Source organism: Numenius arquata, chromosome 1 (assembly GCF_964106895.1).
Source record: "Numenius arquata chromosome 1, bNumArq3.hap1.1, whole genome shotgun sequence".
Lineage (NCBI taxonomy): Eukaryota > Metazoa > Chordata > Aves > Charadriiformes > Scolopacidae > Numenius > Numenius arquata.
In genome coordinates this window covers 15,973,952-15,992,396 of record NC_133576.1, presented here as the reverse complement: position 1 = coordinate 15,992,396, position 18,445 = coordinate 15,973,952, and the positions used below count along the sequence as shown (strand labels likewise).

At 45.3% G+C, this 18,445-nt stretch overlaps 1 protein-coding gene across 2 annotated transcripts; it reads left to right on the top strand.

The window, feature by feature from the left end:
- Positions 1-1,589: 1,589 nt before the first annotated feature.
- Positions 1,590-13,075, top strand: CLDND1 (claudin domain containing 1). 2 transcript variants are annotated; one of them, XM_074154906.1, is made up of 6 exons: positions 1,590-1,657; positions 2,202-2,380; positions 8,646-8,947; positions 10,167-10,274; positions 10,665-10,802; positions 10,912-13,075. In XM_074154906.1, the coding sequence occupies exons 3-6, from the start codon at positions 8,659-8,661 to the stop codon at positions 11,130-11,132; spliced, it is 756 nt and encodes a 251-aa protein (XP_074011007.1). In that variant the 5' UTR covers positions 1,590-1,657; positions 2,202-2,380; positions 8,646-8,658; the 3' UTR covers positions 11,133-13,075. The 2 variants fall into 2 exon arrangements, with proteins under 2 accessions (XP_074011007.1, XP_074011015.1); XM_074154914.1 differs by lacking the exons at positions 1,590-1,657; positions 2,202-2,380 and adding an exon at positions 3,298-3,312 and having other exon boundaries at positions 8,653-8,947.
- Positions 13,076-18,445: the final 5,370 nt, after the last annotated feature.

The window sequence follows — 18,445 nt, the reverse complement described above, 5'->3', positions numbered from 1 at the left end:
GCCTCCACTCTTTGCTCTTAAATGAATGAGCTCATCAATGACCTTATTGAAATGCATGTTTGCTTGCCCCTGGCTACCAAATGATCAGGTCACCCTGTACCAATGCCCTTTCCATGTCATTATTTACCCTTCCCTCAGGCCTCTTGTCATCGGTAAAGATGACAAGATCTTTATCAGAGATACCCTGCTTTCTTCCAGGCCATCGATAAAGATGGTAAATATTTCAGAGTCTAGCATAAATCCCAGTTAGACTCCAAAATGTGTCCCTGCAGAGAGTTACATTATGAGGTGTTGGTGAGACGGTTCCATGATCTGGAAAGGTGGGGTGTATAGGCATAGGATTCTTAATTAAATATAATTCCTAATTATTAAGGATCTTATATCACTGCTTTCCCCTTTGCCATCCTAGCTTCTTACCACGCTGCAAAAACACTTCCTGGCTGCTCTGGGAGAGGAGTTGGTTGGAATCGTTCTCCAGACGTCCTCAGAGATGTGAAAACCTCGGATGTGATTCTGTTTTTTCTGAGTATTTGTTTGCAAGTTTGGAGGTTGGTAAAATCAAAACTGGGTGTGGTGGTCTCTCAGCAGGGGCGTTGTTAACCACATTTAAGAGCCCTCTTGTAACTTGCATGGGTATGTGTACCAGGGATGGAGGGAAAAGTCCAGCTTGGGGTGTGGAGCCATTGTTGCTAATTTTGGCAATTTTTACTAAATCTTTTTTGTTTCCTTACTTGGTTTTCCCAAGTCAGTCAGCCAGGATATCGTGTCACCATTTTTGCAAGCGATCAAGCAAAAAAGAAAGAAATGTGAGCTTTATGGCTGCAGGGGGAGACCAAATAATAGAAATTGCAGACATGAGAGTTTGTAAAGGTGGTTTTTTTATGCTTCTGTAAAAACTCATGGCTGTTACAGCAGGTATGGGACTCTGGGACCGTGACTCCGGATTCCCAAGCGCCCGCATCTTGCAAGTGTGTGATTTCGGCATTAATCAGAGTTAATTTTTCACCATGGGGGTGGTGAAACACTGGAACAGGTTGCCCAGAGAAGTTGTGGATGCTCCTTCCCTGGAAGTGTTGAAGGCCAGGCTGGATGGGGCTTTGAGCAACCAGGCCTGGTGGGAGGTGTCTCTGCCCATGGCAGGGGGGTTGGAACTCGATGATCTTTAAGGTCCCTTCCAACCCAAACCATTCTGTGAATCGGTGGCCAAGGGCGGTGGGAGGCGCAGTACTGAGGTGTGGCGGTGCGGGGCTGGGCCGCTGTTCCAGCCGAGCCGGGCCTGTATCAGTGGTGGGGCCCGGCTTTGGGGCCTGCAGGTGTCGACGGTGTGCCGGGCACCACCGGTGGCTGAGGGGAGGGAGGCGGGGTAGGTGGCCGTGGGCGTCGAAAGCCGAAGGGCCGGCCGGCCGGCCGCCCGCGGAGGCGGCGATAGACCACAACTCCCAGCCGGCATGGCGGCGGTGCTGCTGGGGAGAACTACAGCTCCCGTGGTGCCGCCGGGCCGGGCGCCTCGTTGCCGTTCCGTGAGAGGGCGGGAGAACTACATCCCCCAGGGCGCCCCGGGCGGCGGGGCGGGGCGCTGCACCCTCTCTGAGCACGGTGGGGCGGAAGCGGCGCGGCGGGGCCGGACCCGGCCGGGGGTGTGAGGCGGCGATGGGCGGTGGGTGAGGCGCCAGGTCGAGCTGGGCCGCGGCGGTTATAACCGTTGGAGGGGGCGGGGGATTGAGGGGCTCTCCTGGGGTTCGCTGCCTGCCGGGGGCCCCGCCAGGCGGTTGCTCCCCCTCGCAGGGCTGTCGCCTGAGAGGCCGGAGCGGGCGGTCGCGGTCTGTGAAGATGATCCGGCCGGCCTGGCCCCCGCCTCAGTCCATGGCAGCGGAGGGTGAAGCGTGTCGGCAGGGCTCGGGCGGCTGCGGGAGGTGCCGGTACCGGTACCGGTGCTGGAGGGCGGCCCGCCCGGGTAACCCTCCGGCTGTGGGGCTCGGCGTTTGCGCGGGGTGAGAGACGTTCGTATGATCGCTCAGCCTGGTGCTGCATGTCTGCCCCTGTGCGGGATTGATCCTGGTGGGGCATGGTGCAGCTGGTCTGAGGGGTCCTACGGTCATTTACCCACCCCCCCTTTTTCTTTTTTCTTAATGAGATGTCTGTTAAATAATTTCAAATTGAAACGATGATCACAAACTGTTTGGCTTGCTTTCGACTTCTAGATCACTTTTTGGGAACTGGTGGTGGTGAAGAAACTGAATGAATGGAACAGTTAGGGCAGATAAGAAGTTTGTACTTCATGCTCTTCGCTTGCCACAAGACACAAACAACAACGGTGTCTCTGGAGTGACCTGGAAACATTGGAGCTGTGTGTCCTGGGGGACTCTGAGGACCTCTGAAGGTAAAAAAGTGTTTGGTAGCATTCTTTCCTGACCCCCCATTTCCCTGAGTATTAAAAGGAGGATCCTGTTTGGTAGCGTTGCCAGCCTTCTCCACACATTTACACTTTCTTTTAGTCCTTCTGCCTATTCTGCTTTCCCGGAGAGCAGTCAGATTGCAAACGTGTTTTCTGAGAAAATGCCAGCACATGCAGCCTTACTCTTTTGTCATGTCAGGCAAAAGGAGTTTCTTAATTGTGGTGGCCTGCGGTTGGCTGAAGGGAGTGATTGCTGTAGCAGGATAAAAATATGCATGTTTTTTGTATTCCCCTCTGTCATGGTACAGTAACTTCTTAAAATGCTTCTCCAGTCTTACAGTTGACTTTTTGCCAGAATCCTTGCTTTTGTGCTGCTCTGTGTTTTTTCTTTTTCGACTCCACTGACTTGCCCTGGTTTTTTTTTTCCCATCTGTGGAGTGCGTGCATCTAGTTATTCCTTTGAATGTTGCTGCTAGTTTGGCCTTTGCCTTCTCTTTTATGAGCTGGTGCTTTGAAATTTTTACGTGTCTCACTTATTTCAAAAATTAGTATAATATATTCTGTGAACCACTTCTGCTTGAGTGCCTGTTTACTGCTGCCTTGTGTTGTCTTATATTCATTGCACAGCTTAGCTTCAGCTATAACTTGTTTGAAATAGCTTCTAGTGTTAGAATAAAATGTGCTGGCAGTGCCATATGAACAAACCTTTTGTGTAAAAACAATGATGGTTCTTGTTGACAGCCTATAAAGGCAAAGTACTTCCATTTATTATCAATCTTTGTCTTTATAATTGATGTCATTTTTTGTTAAGTGAGTTTATTCTGAGGCACCTCCTACATATTGTTCTGCATAGAACTTTTTGAAAAGTGTGGCATAATCTCATAAACATGCAGTGTCTTTCTTCATGGTCTTCTCTGGTAACTGTTTCTTACTGTGCTCACTACTGCCATTGAGCTCTGCTTGGGGCTTGAAGGATGGTTCTCCCTTTAACACAGTGAAGAACACCTCTTTTAAGTGGGGCTGTGCCTACTGTAAATGAATATGCATTGGATATACACAGTGAATGGGCAAAGTAGTCAACAACACTGGCAGGAAGAACTTCTGTTTCAAAATTTGCCTAAAGTGCTGTAGAGTTCTTCATCTCTTCTCTAAGCAGTTGAAGAATTAGGCAAGAGCATTGAGGGGACCTTTATTATAAGGAATTGGGGGTGTGCTCTTGCCCTGGTACTGTCTTGTCCATACTGAAAATTCACGTGTTCTTTCTGGGACAAAGGCCACACAAAGCCACTTGGGACTGTACCCACCTCAGCTGGTTTCTACCTATCCCTGGAGCTGTGCATTGCAAGAATTGAATGTAGATAGCCATGACCCTTTTACCAAGTCAGGAGTGACAGTCTTTGAATTTACTGTTTGTTTTTTAATCCTTCATTTTGCTTGTGAACTGGCCTTGGTTGCCAGCTGGCATCAACTCTGCCAACTCCACTGTAGGCCAATATACAGAAAGCTGGCTAGAAGTGTGTGGTTGTGTTCTGATACTTCCAACACCGGTGTTCTGCACCTCGCAGCAGGGATGTTGTGCCTGAAAGTAAGATATTTTGTTTTCTTCCTATATGTTAGGTACAAAGTTGATAGGACTTTGTTATTGTAAGCATTTATATTAAAAGGCAATGGCAGCAAACTGAAAATAATGTCCTGCTTACGTTCTTTTTTACCGGATACTACCCTGAGAAAGGAGCTTGTAGGCTCTTTGATTCCTTCTTCCAGAGAGAGCTCTTTTTAAAGAGAGGATTCTGTTGCAGAGGGTTCCTCTCGCAGTGGATGTGACTGCAATAGGGTGGAAAATCCAGACCAGCCTGCTTGCTAGCCTGTTCTGCTGCTTGCCCCGAGAGTGAGTTAGTTCCCAGAGGATCTGCTCCGCTCTGAGCTCAGCTGAGCAGGAACTGGGCAACACAGCTTTGGCCCCGGAGGTGCCGCTTGCCCTGTTTGCTTTGTGAGAAGTTTCTGAAGCGGAGGGGATCCCTCAGTGAACTCAGTGGGGATGAATAGTGAGGTCAGCCCTATACAGCAACTTGCTCTCTCCATATTATGCTCATCCGATAGCCTGTGTACCTTGAGCTAGATGCTAGGAATATTGAAGGAAAGTGTAAGTACATAACCAAGAATTAAACAGTGCAGAGTATTTGCTTTCAAGTCTGTACTTGATTCTAAGTTTTCTAGATAAATAAGCTCAGATACAATGTTTTCTCCCCCTCAATGTTTGTTCTAGCTTATAAAAGTTCACAGCTTGTGGATTATTATTTAAGTACAGTTGTGGTATGCAGACTTCGCAGTATTTTAAATGGGTGCTGCTTGTCAGTTCACTAAAAATCAGTTCTATTCTTACTTGTTGCTAAGGGTGCAATTAAGCGAGGCACACTGTAACATACGTGGTGATATGGGTACACTTTGTCTCTCCTCCCCAATGCTATTAGCCAGTTTCAACCAAATACAGGAGCAGATGCGAGGGAAGAGAAATAAGAGTGACATTGTTAGCAGCAAATACCAGTGCCTTTGAAACTCCCTGCTTTAAGTTGCACCTTGTTCCGTAGTCCAGAATTTCTTATTGGCATGTCTGACTTGAGTGCTCATCTTTTTCCTTGTGAATGTTGTGTTTTAAGGCATTTGCTGTTTCCAGTTGCGGTTCATTCAGTTGCAAAGAAGCTAGACCAAAATATTTTGATGAAAGTATGTGGGAGAAGGGAGGCGGAACAAGCAATAGACAAGAGCTGATTAGATAGTAGCTCGTGTAACCAGACTAGCTCTAGCTGCTGAGTTAATTTCAATTGGTGTTTTTGTGTTTGGTTTTTTTTTTTGGCAAGTGTCTCAAACCTGATTCATCATAATCCATAAATTTAATCAAGCATAGAAAATGCATGAGCACAACAGGCATCTGAGTTTTCTCTGACATATTGCACTGTCTGGAAAACATTTCACGTATTAGCAATCAATTACTCATTAAAGTCACGGTATTGTCATAAGTGTAAGCATGTGTGGTGTCTGTATTTTTTCATGCTTCCTTTGACCCTGAATTTATACAGTTTTTGAACATGGAAGGGGGGCATAGAAGACCCCTAATACAGGGAGCTAGAGCAAGCCCCTCATGCCAGTGCATAAAAGCCTTTCAGTTTTGGAAGCTGTTGTCGTCTTGCTCCCATGGAACAGAGCACCCACCCTGCATTGTTTTAGTTCTTCAGAAACACCATTGTACGTATTGTGTGGCATTATTGCAACATTTATCATCATTTCCAAATTTGTCTTTCAGTGCTTTCTTAGTGTTCTGTCTCTAGCGCATAGATACATTTCTCTGCTTCCCTAAAGGCGTTCTGGCATCTTGGCGTGGTTGCCTGTTGTGAACAGTCTGGAAGAGCTTTTTTGGCATGCTTGTGGTTCTTATCTTTGCTGTAAACACAAGCTGTGAAAGCCTTATGGGATGGCAGGCTAAAAATAACTTCTACCCTTGGTAATCTCTTAAGGAAAGATAAGTCTTCTGCCTGGGTGCTGTGGATGGATTCTCTGTGGTTCCCTACAGTCAGGATGACACGTGGCAGTGAGCTGCGCCATCTGCTTTGGGGACAGAGTTGTTGCTCTATCAGTCGCTGTCTCAGAGACAGCAGCTAGCGCAGCATGGCTGGGAGAAGGGCAATATCCATGCCTTGAACTCGCAAATCCAGCCGATGCTGACTAGTACTGTAGACTTGCTCAGTTCACTGAATTTCACTGAATTTTTTAGAGTTGGAAGGGACCATAGAGATCATCTAGTCCAACTCCCCTGCTGAAGCAGGATTGCCTAGAGCATGTTAGAGCATGTTACTCAGGACTGCATCCAGGCGGGTCTTGAAAATCTCCGAAGAAGGGGATTCCACGACTTCCCTGGGCAGCCTGTTCCAGGGCTCTGTCACTCTCACCGTGAAGAAGTTTTCTCTTATATTTGAGTGGAACCTCCTATGTTCCAACTTGTGCCCGTTGCCCCTCGTCCTCTCACTGGCAACCACTGAAAAGAGTCTGGCTCCCTCCTCCTTCAACCCACCCTTGAGATACTTATAGCATTGATAAGGTCTCCCCTCAGCCTTCTCTTCTCCAGGCTAAAGAGTCCCAGCTCTCTCAGCCTTTCTTCATAAGGGAGATGCTCCAATCCTTGAATCATCCTCGTTGCCCTTCGCTGGACTCTTTCCAGTAGTCCCCTGTCCCTCTTGAATTGCGGAGCCCAGAACTGGATGCAGTATTCCAGTTGTGGCCTCACCAGTGCAGAGTAGAGGGGGAGAATGACTTCCCTCGACCTACTAGCCACACTCTTCCCTATGCAGCCCAGGATTCCGTTGGCCTTCCTGGCCACAAGAGCACATTGCTTGCTCATTGTCATTTTGCTGTCTACCAGGACCCCCAGATCTTTCTCTTCAGAACTTGACTCCAGCAGGTCCACACCTAACCTGTATTGGTGCTTAACATTCTTATTCCCCAGGTGCAGGACCCTACACTTTTGCCTGTTGAACCTCATGAGGTTCTTCCTTGCCCAGCTCTCCAGCCTGTCCAGGTCTCGCTGGATGGCAGCATGGCCCTCCAGGGTGTCAGCCACCCCTCCCAGTTTGGTATCATCAGCAAACTTGCTAAGGATACACTCTGTCCCCTCGTCCAGGTCACTGATGAATATGTTGAACAGGACTGGACCAAGTATTGACCCCTGGGGGACACCACTTGTTACAGGCCTCCAGCTTGAACCTGTTCCATTAATCATTACCCTTTGGGTCCTGTCACACAGCCAGTTCTCAATCCACCTCACTGTCCCCTCATCCAGCCCACACTTCCTTAGTTTCCCAATGAGGATGCTATGGGAGACTGTGTCAAAAGCCTTGCTGAAGTCAAGGTAGATGACATCTGCTGCCCTCCCCTCATCCAGCCAACCAGTTATAGCATCATAGAAAGCTATCAGATTGGTCAAATATGATTCACCCTTGGTAAACCCATGTTGCCCACTTCCAAGAACCCCCTGCTCTTCAACTTGTTTGGAGATGACATCTAGAATGAGTCTCTCCATTACCTTCCCAGGGACGGAGGTGAGACTAACTGGTCTGTAGTTCCCAGGGTCCTCCTTCTTGCCCTTTTTGAAGACTGGAGTGATGTTGGCCTTCCTCCAGTCTTCTGGCACCTCTCCTGTTCTCCATGACTTTTCAAAGATGATAGAGAGTGGCTCAGCGATAACATCTGCCAGCTCTCTCAGCACTCGTGGGTGCATCCCATCAGGGCCCATGAACTTATGAATGTCCAGTTTGGCCAAGTGGTCCTGAACCTGGTCCTCCTCTACTGGAGGAAAATCTTCCTCTCTCCATACCCTCCCCCTTGCCTCCAAGGCCAGAGATTCATGAGGAGCAGCCTTAGCAGTGAAGACTGAAGAAAAGGCGGCATTCAGCAACTCTGCCTTCTCCGTGTCTTCCACCACTAGGGTGCCCATCTCATTCATCAGTGGCCCCACATTATCCCTAATCTTCCTTTTACTGTTTACATACCGAAAAAAAAACCTTTTTTGTTATTCTTAACTGTAGTGGCCAAGATGAGCTCGGTTTGAGCCTTGGCCCTTCTAATTTTCCCCCTGCATATTTTCACCACTTCCTGGTATTTCTCCTTGCCTGCCAGGCCCCTTTTCCAAAGATCATAAACCTTCTTTTTGTTCCTGAGCTCCAGCCAAAGCTCTCTATTTAGCCAGGCTGGTCGTCTTCCCTTCCTGCTTGTTTTTTGGGACTTGGGTATGGCTCTTTCCTGTGCTTTTAAGAGTGCCTTCTTGAAGTACGACCAGCCTTTCTGGGCACCTTTGCCCTTCAGGACTGTCTCCCAAGGGACACTTTCAGCCATGCTCCTGAAGAGGCCAAAGTCTGCCCTTCAGAAGTCCAAGGTGGCAGTTTTGCTGGCCCCCCTCCTTGCTTCAGCAAGAATTGAAAATTGTATCATTTCGTGATCACTCTGTCCAAGACAACCTCCAACGTTTACATCCCCCACAAGACCTTTGAGTTAACTATCAGCAGGTCCAGTAGGGCACTTTCCCTAGTTGGTTATCTCACCAGCTGCGTTAGTTTGATTCCAGCATGTTGGAAGAGGAAGATCATGCATATCCTGAGGGGACACTGCGTAAGAGGGATGATATCATGAGTTTGACACTGCTAGGATAACTTTGTATTTACTGTCAGAGGAGTTACTCACTTGGCCTTCTCTTTCCTTACAGCAGCAAGGGCGCAATGATGGATAACCGTTTTGCTACAGCGCTAGTAATTGCTTGTGTTCTCAGCCTCATCTCCACCATCTATATGGCAGCTTCCATTGGCACTGACTTCTGGTACGAATACCACACCCTGTCCCCAGCTGAGAACGTTAGTGAAGCTGGTAGAACCGTCTGGGAGGAATTTGTCAGCGAAGAGGCAGATGAGAAGACCTACACAGATGCGCTCTTCCGGTGTAACGGCACGGTTGGATTGTGGCGGAGGTGTATCACTGTACCCAAAAACTCTCACTGGTACAGCCCACCAGGTATCTCCAGAGCAATTAACACTTCCCACGCTTGCCTGGGGTGGTATGTGCTAACTTCCTCACAATATATTCATGCCACTTCGTTTCTCCAGAAGGCTTATTTCTAGCTTATGTGTTTGTTTTTTTAATAAAGACAGTCTAAATTTTTAAAGCAGTGAAAGGCAAAATGGTCTGTGGCTGTCAGTGCTACAGATTTGGATGGCTACAGATGTCTGGATTTGACATATGATACTTGATCTAAATTTAGTCTGGTATAACTTGATTTTCTTTTGCATCTGTTATCTACCTGGGCATGCATTTATAGCTGCTCTGCCAGTCACTGTCGTCTTAGGAGAGGTCCTGGGTTCCAGCAATGGAATAAAGATACTACTTTATCAAGGAGGCACTTGCTTCTTTTAGCTAGTTGTTCATTTTGCTCACGTGTCACAAATGTGCTGATACAACAGTGGGATGTTTTGGATTCCTTGTACCATAGTGCTGGATATGGAATGAAATACTTGCATTCTTTTTCACAGTGGTTGGGGGCTACAAAAGTGTGGTGAGCAATTATTTTAATTGCTTCAAATTAGGTTTCAGACACATACTGTGTTTGTGAAGCCCTTCATTTTGAACCCTCTTTTTAAAAAAAATATAGTTTAATCACTTTTTCTGGAGAATAAAGCATCACATTAAATACTTTTTTTTTCCTCTAATGATGATACTTATTTTGGAAGACAAACAGTGCTCAATAGTATTCTCAAAGCAAAATCTAACTGAGGCATAAAAGAGGAGAAATTTAGTATGAAGAAGCAGATATTTTCTGTTCTTTAAATAGTCCTTTCTATCCCATTTTTGAATGAAGTGTTTAGTACAATAACGTATTCTGCACATGGAGTTAATCACAGCTCAGTTAAGTGACTTGTGAGTACAAGAATATGTAACAATATAGTTGAGCATCATACGCCACATTTCTTTTCCCGATGTTTCAAGCATGACCCAGTTCTCTGTGGATAACCCAGGTAAACTTTTGAAGATTCTGCATGTATGAATGTTGTCCCTCATTGTAGTAACCACGTTATGTTAACTACGTTATGATAAGGCATCCAACAGGTCTGTTTTGAGAGGTAATTTTTTTTCTCTAAAATGTTTTTTCTCTGAGGAGCTTCCCAGCTTAAATGGTTGGGAAAAGAGGAATGGAAGGGAAATACCTAATGGTAATTTTTTCTCTTTTTTCCTCCAGAAACTGGTATGACTACACACTGCATCAGTTTTTCCCTCTCTGATCAGTTTATGGAAAAATACATAGAGCCTGGAAATCACAATAGTGGCACGGATTTGAATCGAACTTGTAAGTGTCTTTCGCTTCCATCAGGCAAACAAGTAGGATGAAAAAAAAGACGTTTCTCAAGTACAGTCACTGGTCAGGGAAGTGTCTGTGTCCTGCTCTGCTGCTTTTTTTTTTTTTTTTTTTCCTGTTGGTCTTCACAGTAGCACAGGCAGTAGCTTAAAGTTTAAAATGAAAACTTAAGTGTTTTAGCAAAGGTTTTGCCCATTAACGCAGTACAGGAATTTGGGAGTTAACAAATGAAGTTCTTCCTACTTTACTGGAGCCTTTGGTCCTTTTTAGCTGTGAATGTGGGGTGTCTGAAGCAAAAGCAATGTGGGTAGAAGGGAATATAAGACAGTGGTGGTTTCTAGTACAATTTCAACAAATTGTTTTGGTGTTTTTCACATGCAGATCTCTGGCGATTGCAGTTTCTCCTGCCCTTTGTCAGCCTTGGCCTCATGTGCTTTGGGGCTCTGATTGGGCTCTGTGCTTGTGCCTGTCGCAGCCTTTACCCTGCCATTGCCACCGGAGTCCTCCATTTCCTAGCAGGTAGGTCTGCTGCCATCTGCCAACTTGCCCTCCCTGCTCCAGAAGCTCATGGTAACCACTGGAACACTTCAACAGTGAGCTCATTGCTGTTCTCTGTTTCCTTCCCCAGGGCTTTGCACACTGGGACTGGTTGGCTGCTACGTAGCTGGGATTGAGCTGCTCCATAAGAAGCTGCCCCTGCCTGATGATGTGAGGGGTGAATTCGGCTGGTCCTTCTGCCTAGCCTGTGTCTCGGCACCGTTGCAATTTATGGCAGCTGCTCTTTTCATCTGGGCAGCTCGCACCAACAGAAAGGAGTTCACTCTCTTGAAAGCATACCGTGTAGCATAAGTGCTGCTACCGAAGTATAGGGTTTCCATGTTATAGCCTGTTCTCCCCTCAACCCTTACTACTTTTTTCTTTTAGTCAGGATTTTACCTTGTACTGTGTGGTTCTTGCCAGTTGAGACAGTTTAGCCTGCAGGCCCTGAAGACAAAGACCTCTGGGCTAAATGACCAAACTGCCAGAAGTCTGCAGAACTTGAACATGTTTTAAAATTTTTTTTTTAAGAATTATTATTATTTTTTAAGCTTCATTTGGTTGTTGAATATCCCCTTAGTTAGGTGTACATGCCCCTTCCTAATTTTATTACCCTGTCAGCCTGGAGGAAATAGGAGTAGTGTTGTAGGGTGGAAGAGAGATAGGAAAAGAGAAGATGCAGGTAAGCAAGGATGGGAAATGCAGTGCACAAATAATAAATAATCAGGAGCTGTCTGCTGTGTGGCCCAAGCAGGCAGAACATATGGAGAGCACCCAAGAGACATTGGGGGGACTTGGAAGGCTCTGTTACGGAAATACTGTAGCTAAATCAGCCCTGTAGCTTTGTTTTGGGTCTCTGACTAGTTTGCTACTTTTTGTGGCCTCTGGCAAAACGGATGCAGATGGAGCAGCTGGCTGTGGGACTGCCTGCACAGCACACCATCCCAAAGTAGACTATACTTGTGTTTGCTGAGAAGCAGGATAAGTTGGCCCACGTGGAGCTCCGTGCTGCTCTAGCTACACTGCTTCCAGGACCCAGGCTAGTTTGGTATCTGCACTATATGTGATTGTGCACTCTAATCTTAACTTGTGGTGCTTTTGCTTGCCATGAAATAAGGCTTTCCTCTCTCTTGTGTTGAAAATGACCCTTCACAAGTTTTTTGGTTTTAATTTGGTTTCGTGTATGTGTGTATATGTACATATATAAACTTAACGTTTTTTAAAGCTCACCTATTTATCCTACATAGCACACACAACAGGGTTTTTTTAAAAGGTGCTGCTCTTTTCCTGTCTTGCCCCAAACCTATTGTTTAAATTAAATAATAAAAAAAAAGTTCAGATATTTTCAGTATTGCATGAATCTGATGGGACAGTGAGGGTATGGTCTGAAGTGAATTTTACTTGGGGAAAGAAAAGCCACTATCTAGGTGGTTTCTCTGTTTTCAGGGAAATGTCATCAGAAACAAAGATGTTTGGTTAGATTTATTTTTTTTTAAATTAAGTTCTTGGACTCCTGCTAACTTCAAATTCTCTTCTGCTCATCATTGGGTGGGTGCAACACCCCATAATTTCTAATTAGTTCACAGCTGCTGCACATATTTCTTCTAAATCACTGCAGCTCTAGCCAGACCGAGTGGCATGTATTATCTAGAAAACAATGTTCCAAGACTAAGTTGTTTAATTCTAAGGCCCTAACTCCCCTTGTTTCTTTACTCCATGCTAAATAGGAGAAATACGTCTTAGAAGAATTAAATCCTGACAAAATGAGTAAGTCTGTGATGGCAAGGGTTCTGTGAGATACAGTTGATGAGAATGCCACAGAAATATGCATTTTTATCTCACATATGTTTTTTTATTTTTTGTGCTTTTGTGTTTTTTTTTTTTCAGTAGATACCTCTAGCCGGGCTGTCTTTGCTGGGTCAGCAAGCAGCCCCCTGAAGTTCAGGGTTATCTGCTAGTATGGTTTCTTCATTTTTTTTTATTGTGTGTGATAGGGATCAACCTACTTCTTCTTTTATTATCATCATTGGAGTCTTTACAAAATGAAAAAAAAAGAATAATTATGAAAACTGGGATGACTGAAAAAGCACCGGTAGTTCAACATAATCCTCTTTCTCTTGCTGTTGAGTAATTTTTCACCTTCCTCCTAAGACAACTTCTTTCCCTCTCTACAACATCTGGGGCAGTTCTAACCCTGTGAGATTGTGGTACTTTTGTGCAGTATCTGAGAGTAAATGAAAATCTGTGCTGCTGATAAGCACCGTATCAGTATGTTTTCGTAGTCATTAGTTATCTCTGACTTGGGTAGATAAGGCCTAGCTGCTCAGCTTGTCTGGCTGCTGATGTGTGAGAAATATTAGGGTATACCAGCCTTAGCTCAGGTCAAAAGGACTGGAAGGTGCTGTTCTGCACTTCAAGAGGAAACACTGCTGATCATTTTATCTACTACGGTTTGGGTGTGTTTTTCTTTTTTCAGGAGCTGGCAGAATAGTCATGTGATTTTAATCCGAGCAATGGGAATCCTCTGCATTTGGTCTCTCCCCTTGTATCTGCACCTATTTTTCTGAAGTGAAATCTCACTTCTTAAATGTTAGCATTCTTGCTTCCAAAACAGTGATTGTTATGGAGAGAAAATGGAATGTTAGAGGTGCTGTCAGTCCTTTCTTGATCATTTTAAGTACCAGCAAAACCAAGATTGCCTGCGTTTGTCTGTCTCATATAAATGCTGCTGGCTTTCTCTGCCCCGAAATGAAGAAAACAAGCTTTAATTGAGTTGAGAAGCTGCACATGAGCAGGCAATGTGCTCTCGCAGCCCAGAAGGCCAATCACATCCTGGGCTGCATCAAAAGAAGTGTTGCCAGCAGATCCAGAGAGGTGATTCTGCCACTTTGCTCTGGTGAGACCTCACCTGGAGTACTGTGTGCAGGTCTGGAGCCCTCAGTATAGAAAGGACATGGACCTGATGGAGCGGGTCCAGAGGAGGGCCACCAAAATGATCAGGGGGTTGGAGCACCTCTCCTATGAGGACAGACTGAGGGAGCTGGGGTTGTTCAGCTTGGAGAAAAGGAGGCTCCGGGGAGACCTCATAGCGGCCTTCCAGTACCTGAGGGGGGCCTACAGGAAGGCTGGGGAGAGTCTGTTTACAAAGGCCTGCAGTGACAGGACGAGGGGCAATGGTTTTAAGTTGGAGAAGGGGAGATTTAGATTGGATATTAGGAAAAAGTTCTTTACCATGAGGGTGGTGGAACACTGGAACAGGTTGCCCAAGGGAGGTGGTTGAGGCCCCTTCCCTTGAGATATTCAAGGTGAAGCTCGACGAGGCCCTGGGCAACCTGGTCTAGTTGGGGGTGTCCCTGCTGACTGCGGGGAGGTCGGACTAGATGACCTTTGGAGGTCCCTTCCGGCCTGGACCAATCTATGAATCTATGAATTGACCCTTGATTTGGAGCATTTGCCTAAAATGAGGGTCATCTTTCAGGGTTTTAGGTTTTTTTTTTTTTACCCTTGCTCTTGTTGTAAAGATTGCTTCATCAGAATGGATTTCAGTGAGAAGCAGACTTCATCCAGGAAGAGGGCTAGCCCTCTCTGTTGTCTGGGGTGATGGATCTGCATGTAGCTATTTTGCTTTGTAACTGTGCTTTACTCAAGGTGTCAAGGGAGCAGGAAGAGTTCTTGGATTGCTGGCTTGGGTCCACTAAATGGCATTGGAGGAGGACAGGAAAACAGAGTAGACGCTGAGGATGGAGTGGTTCTGTAAAAGAGAGATGATTAAGTGCACTAACAGATCATGAGACGGATCTTGACCCCAGAGTGTGTGGTGCAGGCCCTTCACACCGGAAGGTCCTCATGCCACATTCAGATGTTGATTGCATTCAAGAGAAGCTTGAGGCCTGTATGTGGGTTTGTGGTCATGTACATACATGCAAATGCAGACACCCTTGCTCGAAAAAGTGAAGAATGCTCCAGCTCTGGGAAAAAGTGGTGAGATTAAGGACAGATTTGTGTTCCTTGGTATTTTGTGGTCTGACCATGGGAGATTGTTACGGTTTGAGAGAACCCATAACAATCTATTGTCGTTAAACAATTATTCTATCACCCGATGACCTCTCCCCACACGGAAAGGGGAGTCGGGGAACACAAAGAAACACAAGGGTTGAAATATAAATAGGTTTAATAGACTAAGACTAAATAATTAACAATAATACTAAAGAACCAGTATTAATCCCAGTACTGATATAAGATATACAGGAATTACACTCAGCCAATTGTATCAGTAGGAAGCTGTGCACTCCCAGCAGGGACAGCAAATGTCGGACACTGTGAGTGCAATGGCTTCAGGAGGAAGGGAAGGCCTCAGGGTTCCGGCACTGGGGCAAGGAGTTGTCTGGATCGCTGCCATCAAGGGAGAGAGAGTGCTACGCAGCAAACTCTTCTAATTTATATTGGATGTGATGTTCATGGTATGAAATAATCCTGTTGACCAGCCTGGGTCAAATGCCCAGGCCTCGCTCCTCCTTGTCCCTGCACCTGGCAAGGCTCAAAAACACTAAAACCTTGAATCCCACACAGCCTGGCTGGCTATAAAGTAAATATTGTCACAAATTCAGACACTAGAACCTTCTAAAAGTGCAATTTTCCCCAACATTAGAAGAAAAGTTAGTCCTGTGTCTCTCAACCCGGGACAGAGATGTTTACTGATAGTGGTTCAGTGTTGGAGACGGGGATGAGGCGGATACACACTGAGATTTAAAAAAAAGGAATGTCCTTGTATGTCTGTGTGCACAGGGGAAATGGCACACATCTCTAACACTGCTGTATGGGCCGGTGAAAGTGAAGGGAAGACATACCAGAGGAAAAGGAGAAACAAAAGAGGAGGAGGAATCCTGTCAGACTGAGTGTGAGAACCAAGGATCCTTGACACAGCATGGGAGCAAGCTCCCAGGACTGCCCTACTCCACCACTACTGCCCTCCAGCCCACTCGTGGCGCCGTCACAGCGGCAGCATAAGCAAGTAGGTGAACGCTTCTCTTGTGCTTATGAGAAGCCCTTGAGGGTTCTGTCCCCCGAATCTGAGGTGGGCAAGCTGCATTTGTCCTTCAAGCATGCCCCTGTGACAACGTTCCTTCTTCACAGGCTTGGGCTTGTTTCCCTGCCAACCTAGTGAAACCACTAGGAAAGCAGGACTAGCAGAGAGCTGCACAGAGCAGTGAAGTGTTTAGTCTAGGTAGCAGCCTCTTCTCATTTTTTCCTCGAAGTGACATTTTCCCTGTCTTCTCCCCCCTTGCTCCAAATAGCTCTGAGAAGGGGATGGTCAATGAAGTTGCAAAGAGGGCGTTTGTTATTGTGGCTGTGAAGACGGCTCCCACTGGTGTGAGAGGAGAGATCACTGAAAACTGGAGAATACTCAATCCCATTTCCTTATTCTAATAAAAAAGCAGTATAGGGCAAACACCAAAAAACTGCTTTTTTGTGTAAAGGGGACAGTTCGCCACTTATGAAAGGCGTAATATGTTGTGGGTGCAAGTGATGGCATGGGCCTTGGGTTATTCCAAGACTTTCTAATCTGTTGTCGTGCCGGAAACTGTGTGGTGATCTAGTTTTCCTTCTGAATTGTGTACTGGCCAGGTGGCCCTTTCCTTGTGGAAAGTCTGTTGCAGTCTTTTTGCTACGTTGATAATGAATATCTCCTCTCCCCTCATCTAAAATGCTCTGAAGTGTTTTTTTGAGAAAAGTGTTTGGGTTGTTTTTAGGTTTGTGGGTTTTTTTTTATTTTTCTCTGGTCTTTGTCACTTATGGTTGGCACCAAGTTATGTACCAGTTCGCAGTCTGTCTCTTGCAGTGCTGTCGTAGTTCTGTGATTCAAGGCGATGAGTTCTGAAAACCTCGTTCCCGCTCAATAGCGTGTGTGTACTCAGCCAACACCTGCGATTCAAAGAGAAAACCTGAAATGTCAGCAGCTTGTCATCATCGTATCTCAGGCTGATTGTCCACCTCGATCTGTGTGTATTTCCTGCTTGAGTAGATTGTGTATCTCAACAGAGAGAGGATAACATCTTGAAGCTGCTTTTCTTTTTTCTATTTTTTTTCTTTTTACTATTTCCTCAGGAATAGCTAGAGTTTTGTGCTATAGAGCTCCTTTATAACCTGGTTTCTAATAGGAAAAGATCAAAGGTTTGCATGTTTACTACTAACTCTTTTATTGCTGTGGAATATTATTCTTGCCCTATATTTTTAAGCTACAACTTTCAAAACTGCAGGGTGTAAAGTGAAGCCTTTGTTCAAGTTAGAGTTCAGATACATGACAGTTGAAGAATTGGATGCTCTGTAACTGGAAGACTCTATAGGTATTCAGATATAGAAATAATAGCCATACACAAAATTACACTTATCAGTAGGCAGAGAGGTGCTTGTTATATGCCAAACCTTTATACAAACCAATGACCACTGAAAAAAAATCTGACAACAACTTATTCCACTCCTCGCTCTCCTCTTCCCTTCTAAAATTACTACTTTTAAAACCATAGGGACAGTGTTTTATTTATTGATCAGGTTAGAGCAACGCGTGTCAGATGTCTCTGTGCTTTCTGTGTACAGACAAGGGTGAAGGAGATGATTATTGATTTTTGCAGAGGATCCGAGCATCTCTATAGCTTTGGGTTTTTTGAGGTGAAGATTGAAAATTTTCAAGAAAACTAGAACCTTTTGTTTAATCAAAATTAATTGCTACCTAGTCCAAAAAAAAGTGGTTTTTTTAATAGCCCTCTTTTTCCAGCTTTCTCAAGTCTTTCATCTGCATCTTTTAAAGTATTTCCTACATTAAATGGTTTTAGAATCTTTTCTTTTTTAGCTTGGTGTTTGTGAAGATGATCTCCTGGTGTATTTTGTATCACTATCTGAGAAGAGGAAACCCTGCTATAGGAAATCCTGCTTTAGCAGGGGAGTTGGATTAGATGATCTCTAGAGGTCCCTTCCAACTCTGAAAATTCTGTGATATATGTAACTCTTTAATGGACCTACCCATTACATCTGGGCTAGTTCTCAATGTCAAACATGGATATTTTTAAAAATTTGGAGTACCTATTAAAAATAAGATTGATTCAAACATGCTTAACATAAGCCTTTCAAAAAGTAATTAATGAGGGAGTGTTTCCAGAACACTTTGTTCAGAAGGACTCCTTCTGTCCCATGTTATGACCTACCACGTGTCTAGGCCTTTGCCATCAGCCCTTTTTCCATTCAGCTTCCAAAGATGAATGTACATGAGTATATTTTGCCACACAATAACTTGATGGAGGACCGTTCCCCGTTGTGACTTCACCCTTTATCATCCTTATGATAAAAGAGTTGCACTACAACATCTCTGTTAGAAAGACTGAAAAGCCCTGTGAAGAAGCAGCACATGCAGTCTCTCTGTGGAAGAATCATCCTCCATTCGCTGTCTGCCTGGAGGAATCAAGGCAGACCCTTCCCAGTGGAGGGAGTGCAGCTCTGCCGGTGCCCCATCATGTTTCCACACCCATAAGCTCAGTGGTGGAGACTTGTGTTAGCTGTAAATGTTAGTACTGGGTGTCCTTTGCACCGTGTCGGGTGAGTGTGATTAGAGCCTTTCCCAACAGCGTCCAAGC